This window comes from Scomber japonicus, chromosome 17, assembly GCF_027409825.1.
Source record: "Scomber japonicus isolate fScoJap1 chromosome 17, fScoJap1.pri, whole genome shotgun sequence".
In the NCBI taxonomy this organism is placed as follows: Eukaryota; Metazoa; Chordata; class Actinopteri; order Scombriformes; family Scombridae; genus Scomber; species Scomber japonicus.
In genome coordinates this window covers 25,050,047-25,069,201 of record NC_070594.1, presented here as the reverse complement: position 1 = coordinate 25,069,201, position 19,155 = coordinate 25,050,047, and the positions used below count along the sequence as shown (strand labels likewise).

Below are 19,155 nucleotides of genomic sequence, written 5' to 3'. Positions count from 1 at the left end.
GCCCGAGTGTACACACACACAGAAAAGCAAGCTGCAGCAAGCACCCGACAGCTTCATCTCTAAACACCCCCCCCCCCCCCCTCTCTCTTTTCCTTCTCCTCCTCTTTTATACAGCCAAGACAGACACGAGCAGCCAGGCCTTTTTTTTAAATCATTGTTTACAGTGTTTACAAAGCAAAAAAAAAAACAATGTTGGCAATAGTTGCATGGACTGCACAGAGAGTCTTCTCCATGTTTCTAAGACCTCCCAGTTTCCCACAGTGCTTTGGGAGGGGTTGGTCGACCTGGGGAGTTGGTGCCCTCGCCTGCTTCCAATCAACCACCAGCTGCAGGCTGCGGCGCTGAAGAATTTTTGATTTCCTGCACACACACATACACAAACACACACACACACATATATATACTCACACTCCCCCAACACGACTACTACACACACTCACACACAAACACTCGCCTACTCCTGTTTTCCAAAGCGGGCAACTAAAAGGCGAACAGGCCTTCTCTCAGAGTTGATCCCAGCTCTGCGTGCACTGTGAGGCCCAGGCTTCATGGCACAGTCCAGTGCAATTTGGGTTGTGCACATAAAGTGTGGTTTGTTTCTGTTCTGGAGACGCTGCGTGGAACAAAAGAGCTGCCTCACAGTGTGCAGAGCCCTGTGTGTGTGTGTGTGTGTGTGTGTGTGTGTGTGTGTGTGTGTGTGTGTGTGTGTGTGTGTGTGTGTGTGTGTCTACCAACCTGCAAATCTCTGTGCTGAAGTTTCATTCAGGATTGTAGACCGATCCTCTCGGTTCGTCCCGACCCCTCAAGATGAAGTTTCAGGATGTTTTAAGACAATCTGTTTGAAAATGCACCGCTGTTTCAACTTTCTATCAATGACACAACCACAGTTTATCTAAAGGTTTATTTTAGTCGGGCCGCTGACATTAATACGGTGAGAAATCCCTTTGATTCAGCAGCTCACAGCTTTTTGGTGAAACTCCCTTGTCTCCTCCAGTAAAGTTTCCATGCAGGCCTATAGCCTTCCTGCACTGCTCTGTGGGAGGCCAAGGTAAGGCCTGCGGTTCTTCACAGTCATCCAATCAGAAAAAAAAAGTATGAATCAAGTCACATTCTTTAAGAGCGACGATCAATGTTAATCGTTCACAGAAAAATGAAGAAAAGAATGGCGTTTGTTAGGGAGGGGTCCACTGTGATTCAAACAAAAATCACTCATCTCCCAACACTGTTCACTCCAGCAAATCTCATCAATCAATATATATAATCTATCAGCTGTAATTTAATGCATGATTCTTTGCTGTAAATGCAAATGCAACTCTACTCTCTTAGATGGAGAATAGAAGCTCTTATTTTGAAAAGAATTCATCGATATCAGAGCTGGTGCACCCGACGGCATGTTGAACATTCAGTAGCTGGTTGTGTATCTACAGTCCAACACTGTGGCGAATGTGTATGTGTGCACGGGTCAGTGTTAGCAGCACACACACTCAAACACACACGCACACACACACACACACGCACGCACACACACACACACACACACACACACACACACACACACACACACACACACACACAAATCATGTCCGTTGCTTATTTGGAAGACTGGGGTGCCTGCCAGTAGCCCTCGACAGCGTCCACTTGCCAATTAGTCCCCTTTTTTATTTGTTTAAAATTCTGCTGGAGCGAGACGCAGCAGTTAGACATTCCATGCATGTGCCGCTGCCGCACCGCTCCTTAAAGCTGCAGAGGATGTTTCTGATCGAAGTTCAGATGGGACCCTCTCATGTGTTAAATGTTCCAAACTATACTGATCCACAGAGGAGCCAGGAAGATGAGATTTGACAAGATCAGCACTCAGGTCTTAGACAATCATGACAGTCTTTATATGCTGAAGATGGAACAGATGACATTTGGGTGTGTGTGTGTGCGTGTCCGTCCTCATCCTCAGTAATGTGTAGCCTCTTTGTTGGCATTCACTTAGCTTGCTGTTCAGCTATCAGCCCCAGCGTCAGGTGCCATGGTGGATATTTCTTTGTTGATTATTTATCCATATTTTATTTGTCTTTTAATTGATCTGGACGTTTTTAGGGTACGTTCGCTCCCAGCAGTTGTGAATGAGCCTATTGATAGAGAGCATGGCAGGGCGGCTACCTCCACAAAACGAGCGCCAGGGGGGTGGGGGTGGTGGTGGTGTAGTGGGGTGGGGTGCCGGTCGATGCTTTGGCATGGTGAGCAACGGCCTCAGCAATAGAAGCTTTGTCTCTATCTGCGCTGGCAGAGCGCCGCTGCCCGAGGGCCTGTTCCACCAGCGCCTCCAGGGACTGCAGGGACTAATCTGCCCCCCCCCCCCCTCACACTCCTCACCCCCTGTTTTCCTCACACAGGCCGGCTGCAGGCCTATAATTACATACAGTGAGGAGGTGTGTGGACTTTTTTTTTGTTTTTTGAAGCCGGGAAACAATCTAACCACACTGTTGACCTGTATCTAGGTCAGCTGCCAAGTAGTGAATTTCCTTTCCCACAACAGTGAAGCTGCCTGGCCTGCTGCTGCTGCTCTATACTGCTGCTGCTCTATACTGCTGCTGCTCTATACTGCTGCTGCTCTATACTGCTGCTGCTCTATACTGCTGCTGCTCTTACTGCTGCTGCTCTTACTGCTGCTGCTGCTGTTACTGCTGCTGCTCTATACTGCTGCTGCTCTATACAGCTGCTGCTCTTACTGCTGCTGCTCTTATTGCTGCTGCTCTTACTGCTGCTGCTCTTACTGCTGCTGCTCTATACAGCTGCTGCTCTTACTGCTGCTGCTCTTACTGCTGCTGCTGCTGCTCTATACAGCTGCTGCTCTTACTGCTGCTGCTGCTCTTACTGCTGCTGCTCTTACTGCTGCTGCTGCCACTGTTGCTGTAGCTGCTGCTGTTGCTGTTGCTGCTACTGTTGTTGTTGTTGCTGCTGTTGTTGCTGTTGCTGCTGCTGTTGCTGCTGCTGCTGCTGTTACTACTGCTGCTGCTGCTGTTACTACTGTTACTGCTGCTGCTGTTACTGCTGCTGCTGCTGCTGCTGTTGTTGCTGCTGTTGTTGTTGCTGCTGTTGTTGCTGTTGCTGCTGCTGCTGCTGTTGTTGTTACTGTTGCTGCTGTTACTGCTGCTGTTACTGCTGCTACTGTTGTTACTGCTGCTGCTGTCGTTACTGCTGCTGTTGTTGTTGTTGCTGCTGCTGTTGTTGTTGTTGTTACTGCTGCTGCTGTTACTGCTGTTGTTGCTGTTGCTGCTGATGCTGTTACTGCTGCTGTTGCTGTTGCTGCTGCTGCTACTGTTACTGCTGCTGCTGTCGTTACTGCTGCTGCTCTTACTGCTGCTGTTGCTGCTCTTACTGCTGCTGCTGTTGTTACTGCTGCTGCTGTTACTGTTACTGCTGTTGCTGCTGCTGTTGTTGTTGATGCTGTTACTGTTACTGCTGTTGCTGCTGCTGTTGTTGTTGCTGCTGTTACTGCTGCTGTTACTGGACTGTTGTTCTCTTGGCCCAGCGTATTGACATCTTCCTCTTGGCCTGTAAATTAAACAGGTAGTAAATAATACTGATAACTTGTTGGCTACTTTTAAAGGCTTCATTTTTTTCCCCTGTTCTCTTTATTAGCTTAATCTGCCGGAGGAGATGGAAAATGCTTTACTGGAGGCAGTTGGGTTTTTTTTTTTTTTTTGCTCTAAACATGTAATCTGAGATATGGCAAACAGTTTTCCTCTGGTTTGCATTTAGAAGGTTCTCCGTGCTGCTTTTTCTTTTTTTTTTGTCTGTGTGCTTCTTTTTTGACACACACACACACACAAAATGAATTCCACAGTCTGGTGGCATAATTGCAAAACTTTCCATTTCCTTTTGTATTGCAAAAGACAAAGAAAAGCATTGACTGACTGGTTGGTGTTTAAAAGCCTGATCTAATAGACAATTTACAAGCTTTATTATTCAGCTAGTTTTCACAAAACTTGATTGAAAAGACTTTGAGGAGTAAATAGAGAAGATTTTCCGCTTTTGTGACAGGCGAGGAATTGTCATTTTATTTTGAAATGCACCCTTTTTTTCGGGGGCGGGGGGGGGCTTTTCCTACCTTGTGCTTCACTAAGGTTAAAACAAGAGCTCTATAAATCAGTTACCTCTTCACACTCTCTCTGTGAGTCCAGGCTCCTCCCTGCAGCTGGTGACCTGCTATTGACCGAAGCCAAGCAGCCTCCTCCTTCCGTTATCAGCCCAACGCTTATTTTGCAAAGTCAATTTACAACTTTTCAGCTATATTACACATCCTCATAGCTTAGATAAGACAGCCGCTGAGTGAAATACTTTGTCTTAGTAGGCTGATTTTTTTCCTCATTATTAAATCAGTCATTAAAGTGCCTGTAAATGACTCCGTGCATAATTTCAGAGCTCAGGATGGACTTTGCCTGCATCCCAGTGCATTGATTGGCATAGAGCAGAGCAGGGTGTGCTTCATGTGTCAATGTTTTGAATGGCACATCTGAACCTCCCACAGGACTGTGTTTTCCAAAGAGTGCGGTCAGAAGAAAAGTGTGGGATCACAGGCGAGGCACGGCTGTCACGCACTCACATTTTTCAGCTACTCTGTTTCTAGTCCTTAAAAGTGTCAGAGTAATGGTTGGACAGGTGACGCTTTGCTCCTTTTTTTTATATATATATCTCTTTATTAGCTGTTTTTAAAAATGTGGCTCCAAGAAGTTGAATGAGACACAACTTGCAGTGTGGGTTAGTTCAGCTGCTACAGTGGAGTTGCACAGTGGCTTGCAGTAGAGTGCTGTGGTCGCGTTGGCCGACTCCCAGGTATGAGTGTAACTTATGCATAGAACAAGGATGGGAAACGGCCAAACACAACTGTCTGTGAACACCCAAGCAGCCACTCACTTCTTCTCCTCAGCTTGCATCTGAAACATTCACTCACAAGTTTTATTTAGCACAACTAGGCCCTGGACTGTTTCAGCCCAAATTATTATCACGATTACTTACTATTACCTTACTTGTTTGTTTACTTGGGGGGGGGGGGGGGGGGGGAACAGTAACATTTATTATTTGACACATTCAGTAGTTTAAAAACACTTTGAGATAATCCTTTATTAGTCCCACAGCGGGGAAATTTACTGTATTACAACAGTAAAGTGGGTAGCAAAAATAGGAGTATCAATAAAGTAATAAGAATAAAAAACAATAATGCAAGAATAATAAGTACACAAGCAATAAAAAATAGTAAAAATTTGAAAGTATTACAAACACTATTTCACTATTTCACATCTTTTTCTCTTATTAATTATAAAGTGAGATTGTTATTTGTGTAATAGATTGTTGTATGTGAACAAACCTGGTTCAGTCTGCAGCTTGTAGACTGTCCTGACCCACACAGCACACTGACAGTCTTCTTGTAAGAAGTGATAAAAATAAATAATAATAATAATAATAATAATAATAAAATACTATATACAATTAATACATCAGACCTGGAATGTATTTGACCAATTAGTATAGAAACAGTGTTAGGGATTTCAATGTTATGGTTAGAGCTGCAGTATGTGCAACTGTTGAATTGTATTGTAATATACTGAGAGGTGTTGTTAATATTTTGTCCACCTCATATTAGAAACAACTCTCAGTATAATGAACCAGACACATCTCATTAAGGATGAAAGATGACAGTTTCATTAGTTTACTCATAACCTGGTTTCAGCAGCATTTCACTGGCCTTATTTTAACTAATTAATCATCTAATCCTCACACACACACACACACACACACACACACACACACACACACACACACACACACACACACACACACACACACACACAGAGAGAGAGTCCTGGCTCCAGTCTGAAAGTAGAAGAAAGAGGGTTGAACAAAGGGGCACTTGGGCAAAGCGGAGGGACTTGAGCCGCCAGACTGCCCCTCTGGTATGACATTAAGATAAACATGATGCTGGTTACTGGCCCATCAGGAGAGTGTTAGTCAAATAGAAAGAGCATGAATAATAAGAATAAAGAACAATACATAATAAGTAAGTAAACAAGCTATAATAACAATTAGAAATAAAAAACAGTAACATTATGTACAAGAGCAGTCTCTGTGTTGTCAGAATGATAATATACCTGAGTGTGATATTGAGATTGAACAGATTTGAAAGTGGGTTGAACTGAAAGAAATAGTATAAAACCTGATATGCTGATTGAGGTACTAATGCATCAACTTAAGCCAGACCCATTGTCCTATCAGCCAACACTAAGCACTGATTAAATACTGCACATATCCACACAGCTCCACCATTGTCTGTCTCTCATACATTAGCTCTAAATCCATTGGCGCAGTCTTAGAAATAAAACGGCGATTCTGTGGAATCAAGTGTTCTGTAGAGCTGCATTACATCACAGCTTAACAGACCATTCTACGGAGCTTTGCCTCTGCAGACCAGACTGCTGTCGGGCTGCCTTCTGTCCTCAATAAGCGAATGTTGACGTTAAGATCAGTCGGGGGAAAGGCCGCTTTTCTTAGTAGTCAGTCAGAGATGGTTTCCTCCCTCCGCTACTCTTTTATTAAGGAGCTTTGTGGGGAGGAGGGCTTCTGAAATCGCCGTCTATTCTCATTGAAGATCTCCAAAATGTTGTTTTGAAAGCTCCCGGGCGTAATGAAACAGGCAACCTCAAATGTCTGACGGATGTCTTGTAGAGAGGACCGCATTTTCTCTTTCCCCACCACTTGGACATGCTTACTTTTTTTTTTCATAGAATTTTTAATAAAACCCAGATCGCTCCGGCTCATATGAGCATGTGGACTAGTGAGAGATCAGCTTCTGCACGCGTCTTTGTGTTTTGACAGAATTGAGTTTTTCCTCATCAGATTTTTTTTTTCTTCTCCCCACCTCTTTTCTTTTAAATTCAGAAGATGTTCAAGATGAAGGCGGCCCGCTGCCACGACTGACGCCCCAGTGCGCTGAACAGAACGAGCAGTCCTGACCCGGCAACATACGAATGGCCCAGGGAAGCCACCAGATTGACACTCAGGTTTTGCATGACCTGCGCCAGAAGTTCCCTGAAGTACCAGAGGGTGTTGTCTCCCAGTGTGTTCTGCAGGTAAGCACATTCTAAAAAAAACAAAACAAAGAACCTTAGACACAATCAATCAAACTTTATTGATGTAGCTCATTTCATACAGGTTAATGTAGTTCAAAGTGCTTCACAGTTGATTGACAAGCTGATAAGACAGACATCATAAAGACAAACGAAGGAACAAACATAAAGAACAAATTACAAAGATGAAAAAAAAAAAACATTGAGACCAAGGATGAGTGTTCAGTGTGTCCTGACCGTTGCACAGTAAGCTTCCCTCTCTCTCTCTCTCTGTCCCTGTCTCTCTCTTCAGAACAACAACAATTTAGACGCCTGCTGTCAATACTTGTCCCAGGTCAGTCCAGGTTACCTGTACAGCGAAGAAGGAAACCTCAGCTTCACTGACGACCCCAGCTTCATTCGGCTCCAGAATCACATGACCCAGCTGAACCTGGGCCTGCAGTCTCAGAATGTGCACGTGGCCCCGGCGCGGGACGGCCTGAGAATGAACGGCAGCCGGACTCTGGCCCACAGCCTGAGCGACGGGCCCCTCCAGACGAGCCAGGCCCCCAACAGTGACTTCTTTCAGCAGGAGCCCCAGTCAGCCCCAGTGCAGGTGCCCTCCAGCCTCAATGTGTTTGGTGTGATGGAGCCAACGCGCAAACCGCAGCCTCCGCAGCACCTGGGACTCTACCCTCTGGGTGTCAAAGGACCGAACATGGGCGGCCAGCAGATGCCGCGCTTCAACCCCATCACCGTGACGCTAGCCCCCAACACGGGCCGCAACACCCCTACTTCTTTGCACATACACGGCGGGCCTCAGTCGGGCCTAAACAGTCCACAGGGTAACTCTATCTACATCAGGCCCTACGTAAGCCAGTCCGGTACGAGCCGGCAGAACCCGCAGCAGGGAGGCAGGGCCCAGTACAGTCCCACCTCCCAGCCCCAGCAGCAGATCTACCAGATCTCTCACCCCTCTCCTGGCTCCTGGTCAGGCCCTCCGCACGCCTCCTCCTCCTCCTCCTCCTCCTCCTCACATACCTCACAGCACCAGACCCAGGGCCACCAGACCTCTCACGTCTACATGCCGATCAGCTCCCCGACAAACCCCCAGGCCCCCTCCATCCTCCCGAGCGGAAGCCAGGCCTCTTCCTCCAGCGTCTCCTCATGCTCCTCTTCCTCCTCCGCCTCCTCCGTCATGCCCTCCCTGTCCACCATCAGCCAGTATAACATCCAGAACATCTCCACCGGCCCCCGGAAGAATCAGATAGAGATCAAACTTGAATCTCCTCAGAGGAGCAACTCCGCGACGGCCGTGCTGCGGACGAGCAGCGGGCCCCGCTCCTCCTCCACTCCGTCCTCCTGCCCTTCCTCCTCCTCCTCGTCTTCGACCGGGGTGGCCGCTGTCCCCACCACCCCTCTCTCCATCGGAGGCCCGGGTCTGAGCCGCAGCCAGCCCACTGTTTACATCTCTGCCAGCCCGCCTACTGCTGCTATCACCCCCTCTGAGGATGCCGTCGTGGCCCCAGCCGGCTCCCGCACCCAGCCCAAGTTTTACATTTCTGCCAACGCCTCCAGCGACGACAGTGGGGGTCGGAACCCTCCCACAGTCTACATCTCAGCCAACCCTCCGTTGCAGGGGCCCATCGGGGGTCAAGTGAGCATGGGCCCCGCCTATATCCACCACCACCCACCTAAGTCCCGTGCCTCCGTGGGAGGGGGAGGCACGGCTTCTTCTCCGCGTGTGGTGGTGACTCAGCCCAACACCAAATACACTTTTAAAATCACCGTGTCCCCCAATAAGCCCCCGGCGGTGTCCCCCGGAGTCGTGTCCCCTACTTTTGAGCCCAACAATCTCCTCAGCCTACCGCAAGACCACCACTTTGCGGAGCCGGACCCCCTCCATCTCTCAGACCCACTGTCGCCACACAGGGAGAGGCCGAGTGAACCTCGCCGACTCAGCATGGGCTCTGATGATGCAGCTTACACACAAGGTGAGGGTCATCATCCTCATCCTCACTTTATATGACACAAATACAACATGAATAAGTACTCAAGTTCAACCTCAGTAGTGTTTTTATATGAAAGTCATTAGAAACCTTTTCAAACTTTTCATATAAAGCACATTTCCTGTTTTGACTTTTTTTATTTATTTTTTTACAATACTTGACATTATAGCTAATAATAACAATAATATTAATTACTTAGCTGTGTCTTTTGCATTTTCTGTCATTTCTCAAAGCTGTTTTTTTACAGCTTACACCCAAACACCTGCAAAGCTACACTTTCCAGCCTGGAAACAAACAGATATATAAATCAAAACAAACATAGGTTTAATTGCTCCTTCAGATCGGCCTCTGCATATCTTGTCTATCTTGTTGGTTGTGCACTTCCTCAACAGCCATTTTGTGCACAGTGATGAGGCTGGAAGACCTGTTTTTAGCTCCATGTTAACAATAAATAATAGTATACAGGGTTTTTTTTTTTTTTTTGTTGTTTTTTTTTTTTTTTTTACTACTAGCACTAAGCCTAAATGCTTTTTCCATTCCTTCCTGCCAAGAAGGTAATTTTACTATAAAGTATGCTGTGTAATTTTAAAAGTCTCTTTCCATAACATTGACTGTAATGTATTTCTGGAGCCAAAGCGTGTGTACACTTGCTGTCACTTAACATTCACTCAGTGTGGAAAACAGCGTCCATCTCCCGACAAGCACATAGATAAAAAAGCAAAAAGGTGACTCGTCGAGTGATGAGGATGATGCTAGCCTGAGTCGGCACCGCACTTTAAATGCTGCGTTCGCTTCCGATTGCCTCCCCTCCACACACACACACACACACGCGCACACACAACACACACACACATCCGAATGGTGTGAGTCAAACGCGTCAGAGAGCACACTGGCTGTTTCCTTATTTGGGCTTTTGACTGTATTACATGTGAGTCAGCGGCTGTGGCTCTGGTGCTGCAGTGACTACCGGAGCTGGGCATGCTGACCCCTTCATCAGGCCCAGCTTCTCCATCTTTTGTCTGCTTGGGGTTTTATAGCGTGTGGCTGTCATCGAGCGGGGCTGAGTCAATTTCAGAGCTGATAAAGACACACCTGTCAGCACATTACGGTTCGATTAATAAATTAATGTGTCACAGGTCAAAAGTGTTGGGAGTTTGGCAGGAGAATAACATTAGTGTAGTTGCATAATTTTGTTGATGATCCAGTCGTGACTTGTCAGTGACACATCAACAAGTCAGTTCAGTCTAATTTGCTGATTTAGCATCCAAACAACCGCCGCTGCCAAAAGACATTACCCTTTAATTCTTGCTAACAGACTTCTTTTCAGTGTTTTCCGCATACATTTGTTTTGAAGTGTTGTTATTGTGGGTTTAGTGAGTTAGCAACCTCCCTCACCCTCTCACTCTCTCTCACACACACACACACACACACACACAGCTAGACAACATGTAGCCAGTAAAGACTCACACTGACAGATCTCAGTTTGTGAAACCGAATGAATTTATTCTAATCAGCGCCAGCTCAGTCAGTAAACATCAGGGTAATAAAGAGACCCGTCGTCCCTCTCCAACATTCCTGAATCTTTAAAAACAACAATTAAAAAAAAACGGGGAGGAGCAGATTTCAAATGAAGCGCTGCTCTGTTCTGTAGCTGCGTGACCTGTTTGTCACCTCGGCATAATTCAGTGGATCGTTTAGAAGCAAATTGGACAATGTTTTCAGAAGAGCTGCCAGGTTTTCCTCAGAGTGACAAGACAGTCTAGTGAGATGTAAGAAGAGTAAAGAAGCACTTACCTAAAACCAGAGGAGTGTAAAAAAGACAATTGAAATTCTACTTTAGTAATAGTAAAAGCACTTGACTCCAGTAAAAAGTGGCTGCATTAATTTCAAAGTAAAAGTTACTTAGTTAATTTGATTGGCTGGGTTTGTTTCTAGCTCCCTTTGATCATTTTAAAGCACACACAAATACTCAGTAACCAAACTAGTTGACTTCATTTAAACCATACTTCAGTAAAAGGAAATGGTAAATGTATTTCTATAGTGCTTTTCTAGTCTTCCAACCACTTTTACACTACATGTCACATTCACCCATTCACACACTCACTCATACACTGATAGCAAAGCCAGCGGGAGCAATTTGGGGTTAAGTATCTTGCCCAATAGGACACACGGACATGTGGACTGGAGGAGCCGGGAGTCAAACCGACAATTTTCCGATTAGTGGACAAGCCACTCTACCTCCTGAGCCACAGCTACTCTGCAACAACAACACAAAATGAGTGAAAGTAAAAGAGACTTAGCTACTTCCAGTGTTTGCGGTGCCAGCGCTTTTGTTTTGAAATGACGTTTTGATCTGATCGGCCTGTTTTTCGATGCGATGTATTTGTGTTTTTCTAGCTCCAAAGTCAAATCGCTAACTTTGAAAAATACTAAGTAAACAAAATAGAGCCTCAATTCATTACTTCCATCTCTGCCTGGAACACCCGGAAATATGGAATGCATTCGCTAAACGTAGAAAGATCACACCAAGACTACTGTATTGTGATATACAGTACCAAAGCATGTACAGCTATAATTTAGATAGCACATAATGAACAGGCAATGTAGACTGTAAATGAGACTCATACCAGAACAGTCACACTCTCACACTGAGTGAGCAGGTAGCAGTTTAGCTCCAGGACATTTTAACAGAAGATCAAGTTTATGATCTTTGTGTAACAGGATACACACACACACACACACACACACACACACACACACACACACACACACACACACACACACACACACGGTTATTTCTCCATACATTTTCCATACTGTAATGTGACGTGTTTGTGTGTAGCTGGAGAGAGAGAGAGGGAGGGAGTTGTTGATCATGGAGCAGCTGCTGTCGGAGGTGTTACAACCTGTCAACAGATACTGGGACTATCATGAATGACAGTATGGGGAAACATAGTGTACTGTTAAAGTTGTGTATTAAACACAGTGTACTGCAGCAGAACACGCCCGTAGCACTCACATCTTCTCCTGTGAGCACAATAGGTGATGAAACACCACTATGAAGGAATCCGTGTGAAGGCCTCATGTAGTTCCCCTGTCTCTACTTACACTAAGCACTGGGAATTATGCTCCAAACTGGTTTGACAAGTGTATGTGGAGGAAGATGAAATAAAATATTCTTTCTTTCCCTCAGCTGATTATACATGATGCTAAATTAAGTTTTTACAGTTTTCACAAGCGTTGCTGACTCTGTGTGTGTGTGTGTGTTTGTGTGTGTGTGTGTTTACGCTGGTCTTGCAGCGTTGTTGGTGCATCAGAAGGCCCGCATGGAGAGGCTGTGGCACGAGCTGGAGCTGAAGAAGAAGAAGCTGGAGAAGCTAAAAGAGGAGGTCAACGAGATGGAGAACGACCTGACCAGGAGACGGCTGGAGAGATCCAACTCTGCCTCCCAAATTCCTTCTGTAAGTAATACACACATGGTGAATATATGACACTCTTGCTTTTAATAAGAAATATGTATTTTTGGTGTTTTTTTGATAGCGACAGTTAAATACAGGCAGGAAATGTAAGCAGGGGGACTGATTACCCTGTAACCTAATTCTAATTGGACGTAATGTGCTATTTATTGTTGTGAACAGTAATCAGCAGCTGCAGTGTGATGTGTTCAAGTTTGTAGCCAAAATGTCGGAAACAATTGGGGGGGAAGGAAGTCTTTCCAACATCGTTCACTGGCAGGTCGATCAATTTAACACCCAAGTTTTAATATGCTTTTATTAGCAGTTAAGTTAGAAATCAGATGTTTTTCACAACTGCTAATGTTTTTTTCTCTCTCTGGTTACTGACAGATAAAAGGCTGATCAGACACAATCTAATGATCTGGGTCACATTCTGGGTTCCTGCTCAAAGCACGTCGTCGCTGCTACACCCTCAAACTATGTTGATTACAGGGTCTGTTTATGATTTGGCCGATATCGCTCCACACAGTTTCTGTCAAATTCATTTCACAGTCGGTCCGTGGGAGCTGCTCGGCGCCTTGTGCAGCTTCGTCCAGAGGAAGCTCGACAACGCTTAACACTCAAAAAAAGAAAACAGGAAATAAACTCTTTTTTTTTTTTTTTCTCCGCGTTTCTGTCCACAGCTGCAAACACGCCGAAAAAACCTCCTCGAGTTCAGATGAAGTGCTGCTCGTAGCTTTTGGTTGAGTCAGCTGTTTTTGTTGGCGATCGCAGGTTGAGTCAGAGGGTTAATTGGTGGCTCGCTCGATTCAGTGTCGTTTAGTGAGGCGAGCCAGATCTGGAGAGTAGGAACGCGGTCACAGAGCCGCACCGGTGACGTCCAATCAGCTTCCTGTGTCTCACTCTTTTTTTTCTTCTTTCTTTTCTTTTTCTCTCAGATCGAGGAGATGAAGCAGCTGCGATGCAAAAACAGGTTACTGCAGATCGACATCGACTGTCTCACCAAAGAAATCGATCTCCTTCAAGCAAGAGGTACTACTCTCCTTCTCTGCTTTGAATCATATGTAATAGTATCAGTGTTTTATATTCTAATAATAAGAGAGTGAGTGAGTGAGTGAGGTCAGATCTGTAGCATGGCCGGTCACTTCCCCTCCAGCACACGCAGTCAAGGTGCCACCATTGTAATGTGAACTACCAGCTCTTCCTGAATTGCATCCTGTTGGCCGGTCAGTAACGAGGCATTTATTGGCCCCCTGGCTGCACTCCATCTCTGCCAGAGAGCGACGGAGGCGACCACCAACCAGTTTACACAGGTGGAGGAAGAGAGGAGAGAGGCGCCTCTGAGTCACACACCTGCTCATACAGGAGTTAAAAACACAGACAGCTTGTAAAAATGTCCACGTTTTTATGAGTTTTTATAGTCGGTGGTAAATATAGAAGGAAAGCTGCAGTGAGCTCCATATCTATCAGTCATTGCTGTTTTCTATTCAGATCACTTCATAGCATTACTGTAGAAAGCTTCACATGAGTAATGAGCTTTCTTAATGTGATCACTGTATACGTGTGTGTGTGTGTGTGTGTGTGTGTGTGTGTGTGTGTGTGTGTGTGTGTGTGTGTGTGTGATGACTTCAAAGCAGGATGAGTGTTCACTATGCAGTAAAGTAAAGCTGTGGTTTGTTGTGCGTGTGTTTACAGGACCACACTTTAATCCCAGTGCAATCCATAATTTCTATGACAACATTGGATTCCTTGGTCCTGTCCCACCCAAACCCAAAGGTACTTTATCTATTGGTAAGTTTAGAAAGGTTGCATGGTGGGCGCACAGGTGGTCGAGTGGTTAGAGTGCATGCCATATACGCAGCCGACCCCGGTTCGAATCCTGATCGGTGGTCCTTTGCTGCATGTCATACCCCTCCCCAATTGTCTGAAATCACTCTCTATTCACTATACAGTACACTACATTTACTTTCCACTATTTGATTTGTGTGTCCAAATGCACATTCTCTATATTTGCCCTCAAATATTCCCTGAGAGTCCCTGACATGTACTTTCTGCTAACAATCCCACAATGCAATGCTCCACATTTTTAAAGATGTGCAAACTACCATCACCGTCTCTACAGCTGATGATGATGATGACACTACATGATGATGGTTAGTTAGTGTCTGAAATCTTGACTTGCTGCTCACTACTGACTGAACTATGTAGTGTTTATTATACAGGGACACAGCCCAGGTCTAAACCATTAGCACCATCACATGTAGCTACAGTAACTAGGAGGCTCATTTCTTATCATTAGTGTGTGTACCAATTTAAAAGTGGAAGTGGAAACATTTAGAATTGGTAAATCCTTATATAGATCCAGGCTGCATTCATTTAATGACTTTTATAGTTAGGAGTTACTGTCCTTCATCTTGACTTCACTTTCACTGTTTCATTCATGTGTCACATCAGGGTTACACCAGTATGACCAACATGCCAAAAAGCATTGAATGTTTTCCACCATATATTCCACTCACATGTTGGAAATATTGGAATTCAGGGCTTCATGAGAAACTAAAACTTTCCACTGGAAGTTAAATCAGTGAGAGATGTGTGAGCTGTTACACTGTGACACTCAGCATGGACAGCAGTGGAAACATGAAGAAAATATATCATAGAATAATAATAATAATAATAATAATAATAATAATGAGCTGTAGGTATTGGTCTAACCCTGATTCTGACCACTGGCTCCTCCATTGCTACTCTTTTCATCTTTTTTTCCCCCTCCACCTGCTCTGTAATCTCTGTTCATCCATTCATGTCTCCTCCCTCCTTCCCTCCTCCCTCCTTCCCTCCTACCTCCCTCCCTCCCTCCCTCCCTCCTCACCTCTCAGGCGGGAGAGGATGTAGATATAATGTGACCTCTGAGCTCATGATGGAGCCCTCCTCTGGTCCCGCCCCTCCTCTCCCACTCGGTTGGTAACTCTGCATTTCTTTTCCTCCTTTTCATTCTTCCTACCTTTATCATCAACTTTATCATCTTTAAACAAGGGCGTAAGCTTATTTTAACCCTCGTGATTGATTTGAATGTCAAATATGAATGTAACGTCTTTAATTTGTTTCTCTGGAAATCTTTTTTTTTTTTATCTGCTGGTTTTTCATTGTTAATGTGAGGAAGTGATAAACCAAACACAAGCAGACGTTGACAAACTGAAAAGCTTCAACACTTTGGGTGTTTGTCTCCTCAGGCCTGACCATGAACAAACACACTATTTTGAAATAAAGGAGTTTAAAAAAAAGAGAAGTCATTGAAATAAACACATCGATGTGCAGAAGAAGCTTTAGAAACATTAGTTTGGGCAGACATCCAGCTGTTTGCATCCAACTTCTTCACCTTTTAAACTGTAAACTGACTCCAGGTTTCACGTTTACATTAACCCTTTACATACTATTCATATTCTGCACTCTTACAGTATGTTCTGGGTCAGAATCCCCTCATAGAAAGTGTCTATACCAAATGTAGAACCACAGATGTGTTTAGAAAGCATCAATAGTGGATCTGACTGATCAATAAATGTGATTAAACCTTGATTCATGTTTCAGAGAACACGGAGTGTATTTTTTAGCTCATTTATGGAGAAAAAACATCTACTATAACACAATATCATGTCCTATTTGACCTAAGACATGAAAATATAACATAGACATAATGATGACTGTATGGAAGTGTGGGGTTTATTGTAGAATCATTAGAGCCATCAGTCTTCACTGCTACATCATAATAAGAATGATTAAAACTATTAACTATTCATTTCACTAAAACACATGTCAATAGATACGGCTCAAATATGACCCAGAACAGCCTGAATGGACAAACATTTATAACATCTATACAAAAGTAGAACATTTTAGAGTATTTTAATTTTAGTGCGTTTTGGGCCACTTTAGGGAAAGTCAACACATTTGAGAGTAAAGGACATTCTGGGTGTTTGTACAGCTGTCAAACGTCAAAATCAAATGTGACCTGAAGAGTATGCAAGGGTTAAAAAAAACGTCAAGTCATCAAGAATCAATCACAGCTGCACATAAACACAGAGACGTTCACTTGACCTCCACCACACATCGAAATCATTTACATGTGGGTGTTTGTCATCACATGAGGGTCAGACTTGATGAATCGCTCTTGTTGTTGTTGTTGTCGTTCTCCTGTGTGGTATTGTGCACTGACTTCCTGTTTGTCGTCCACAGACTCGGGCAGTAAGAGCGTGAAGCCCATAGCAGACCAGGAAGAGGACGAGGGGACGCAGTGGAGCTGCACGGCCTGCACCTTCCTCAACCACCCCGCCCTCAACCGCTGTGAACAGTGCGAGTTCCCGCGGCACTTCTGAGCCAGCCAGGCTGCAACGCGCCGCCCCCACCCAACCTCCCTCCACCCCCCCCCACACTCCCCCTCCTCCTCATCTGCCCGCCCGTCTTCTACCACGCTAGAATCAACAAAAAAGAAGAAGAAGAAGAAGGGCCCTCTCTGTTTTCTTCTAGGCCCTGGTTGTATGAAAACTCTTGACGGGCTGTAATCATCGTTTTTTGTTTTGTTTTTTTCTTCCTCCCCCCTCCTTCCATCTCTCTAAGGTTTGGAGAATGCTGTCCACTGAAGGCTCGACTGGATAGTGTTTACAGCTTTTGTGTTTCTTCCTAAAAGGCTGGCAGAGTCGGATGATACCTCACCTTAGAGACTCTCTGATCGGGGGTCACGTCTCGCTGCTCCCACTTACAGTATTACGAGTGTGGCCCCCACAGTGTGACACACACACACACACACACACAAACATAAACACACACACACACACACACACACACATATAAACATAAACACACAACACAGGTGCCAATGTGCCTTTTGCTGAATTAATATTTAGTTTTTCTTCCTCTGCGGTGGCTTCGACTTGGAGGAGGGGGAGGGGGGGGGGGTGGATTTGGGAACTGTGTCGGGCCACCGCTCCTCCACCTTGAAGGGAAAACTAACAGACTACTCGTGGACTTTTTCAAGTTTGTTTGCTGTTTTTTTTTTTTTTTTGTAGAGGATGTCAAAAAGGGGGAAAGCGGTGGCGGCTGCGGCGCTGCCACTCAAAACGTGCCTCGTGTCCTCCTCCTTCAGTACCCCCCCCCCTTCCCTTTTTTTCTCTGTCTCTTCAATCATGAGTTAATGAAAAAAAAAAAAGATTGCATGCTTTGTGTACAGTACACTGAGGCAGAAAGTCCCCCCTTGAGCTTTTTACTGTACATAATTTTAGAATGTGCCTTTAAAAGCCTTCTTCCTCACACTATGAATCACTTATTTCCTTGTAAGTATAGCTTTATAGACTTTATTAACTTTTTTTGTGTCTTGTTTTTGTTTCCCTCTTTCGAAACAAATAAGCAACCATGCTCCCTTTTTTTTTTTTTTTTTTTTTTTAAAGCTTTTTACTTGATTTCTGCGAGAGTTGAAGCCTTGCAGAAGGAGAGGAGCAGCAGAACAGCAGAAATGGGGGAAAAAAATAAGTCAATAAATAAATAAACTGTCGCAGTCATCATGAAGCTACGTCTGCCCAGTCCGTTCATCATCATCATCATCATCATCATCGCTTGTTGTAATTGCTGAGTTTCCTGTGTACGATCTGCAGATGCAGCAAAAGCAGAAGGTGATGGAGGAGTTGTTTTTTGTTGTAGTTGTTTGTTTTTTGTTTGTTTTTTTTGTTTGTTTTTTTTCTTCCAGGACGCCAAATATGTCGGGACTGTCGCGGGGGGGAAGGGAAGGGGGGTCAAAAAAAAAGCAAAAAAAATGACAAACTGCCATCTTATCTGACAACTGGAATGTAGGTTTAACGTTTGGGGACAACTACACCTCAGTGCAAAGAGACACTCATTTTCCAGTACAATCAGGATGTTTGACGTCAAAGTGATCCTGGAACAGCTGATCGGGTTAAAAGTCGATTGTTTCCGTGTTTCTGTTCACCTGAATCCTATTTTCTTTTTTTCTTTTTTTTCCGCAGGTACCAAAGATCAAAGTGAATCTGTTTCTGTTAAAGTTGTTCCTATGTAGAAATATTCCTCTGGGTCACATGCCTTATATACAACAGCTCAGATTTTTTTTTTTTTTTTTTTTTTTTTTTACATCTTGGAAGCAGACAAGGCAAAAAAAAAACAAAAAAAAACTTGTGTTTTTGTTGGGTTTTTTTTTTCTCCAATTGTGTAAGCACAACATGACTGTCCACTTTGTATACTCTTATTTTTATTTGGCTCAATTCATCCTCTTAAGCTTTTATTGATGAGGGTGTTTCTAAAGTTTACTTATCGTCATTAACTTACCTTAACTGTGGAGTAGTTACTTTTTGTTTTTGTTTTTTTTTCCACATTTGTGAAACATTGCCTTGCATTAGTGCCTTTTAGAACTATTGAATTTGTATCGATTTAATCTATTCTGCCACATCCAAAGTGCCATTTTTAAAAAGCAAAATCTTGCGTATCATTTTAAACCCATTTACAAGTAGAAGATGAATTATTGTCTCTTAAGCACTTAACACCATACTTTTTTTTCTTTTTTTTTTTTCCTTTTTTCCAGCCCAAAAGAAACCA

General features: G+C 44.3%; 1 protein-coding gene across 3 annotated transcripts in view; it reads left to right on the top strand.

Annotated features, from left to right (window-relative positions):
* The window catches only part of tab2 (TGF-beta activated kinase 1 (MAP3K7) binding protein 2), a 39,439-nt gene extending 22,467 nt beyond the window's left edge, over positions 1-16,972 (top strand). The window contains exons 2-7 of one of the 3 annotated variants that reach the window (XM_053337120.1): positions 6,931-7,118; positions 7,408-9,088; positions 12,404-12,564; positions 13,497-13,590; positions 14,254-14,349; positions 16,792-16,972. In XM_053337120.1, the coding sequence (XP_053193095.1) occupies positions 7,017-7,118; positions 7,408-9,088; positions 12,404-12,564; positions 13,497-13,590; positions 14,254-14,349; positions 16,792-16,931 (2,274 nt within the window). In that variant the 5' untranslated portion in view covers positions 6,931-7,016 and the 3' untranslated portion in view covers positions 16,932-16,972. Of the gene's footprint in view, positions 1-6,927; positions 7,119-7,407; positions 9,089-12,403; positions 12,565-13,496; positions 13,591-14,253; positions 14,350-16,791 lie in introns of all 3 variants that reach the window. The other 2 variants (XM_053337122.1, XM_053337119.1) reach the window with 2 other exon arrangements.
* Positions 16,973-19,155: the final 2,183 nt, after the last annotated feature.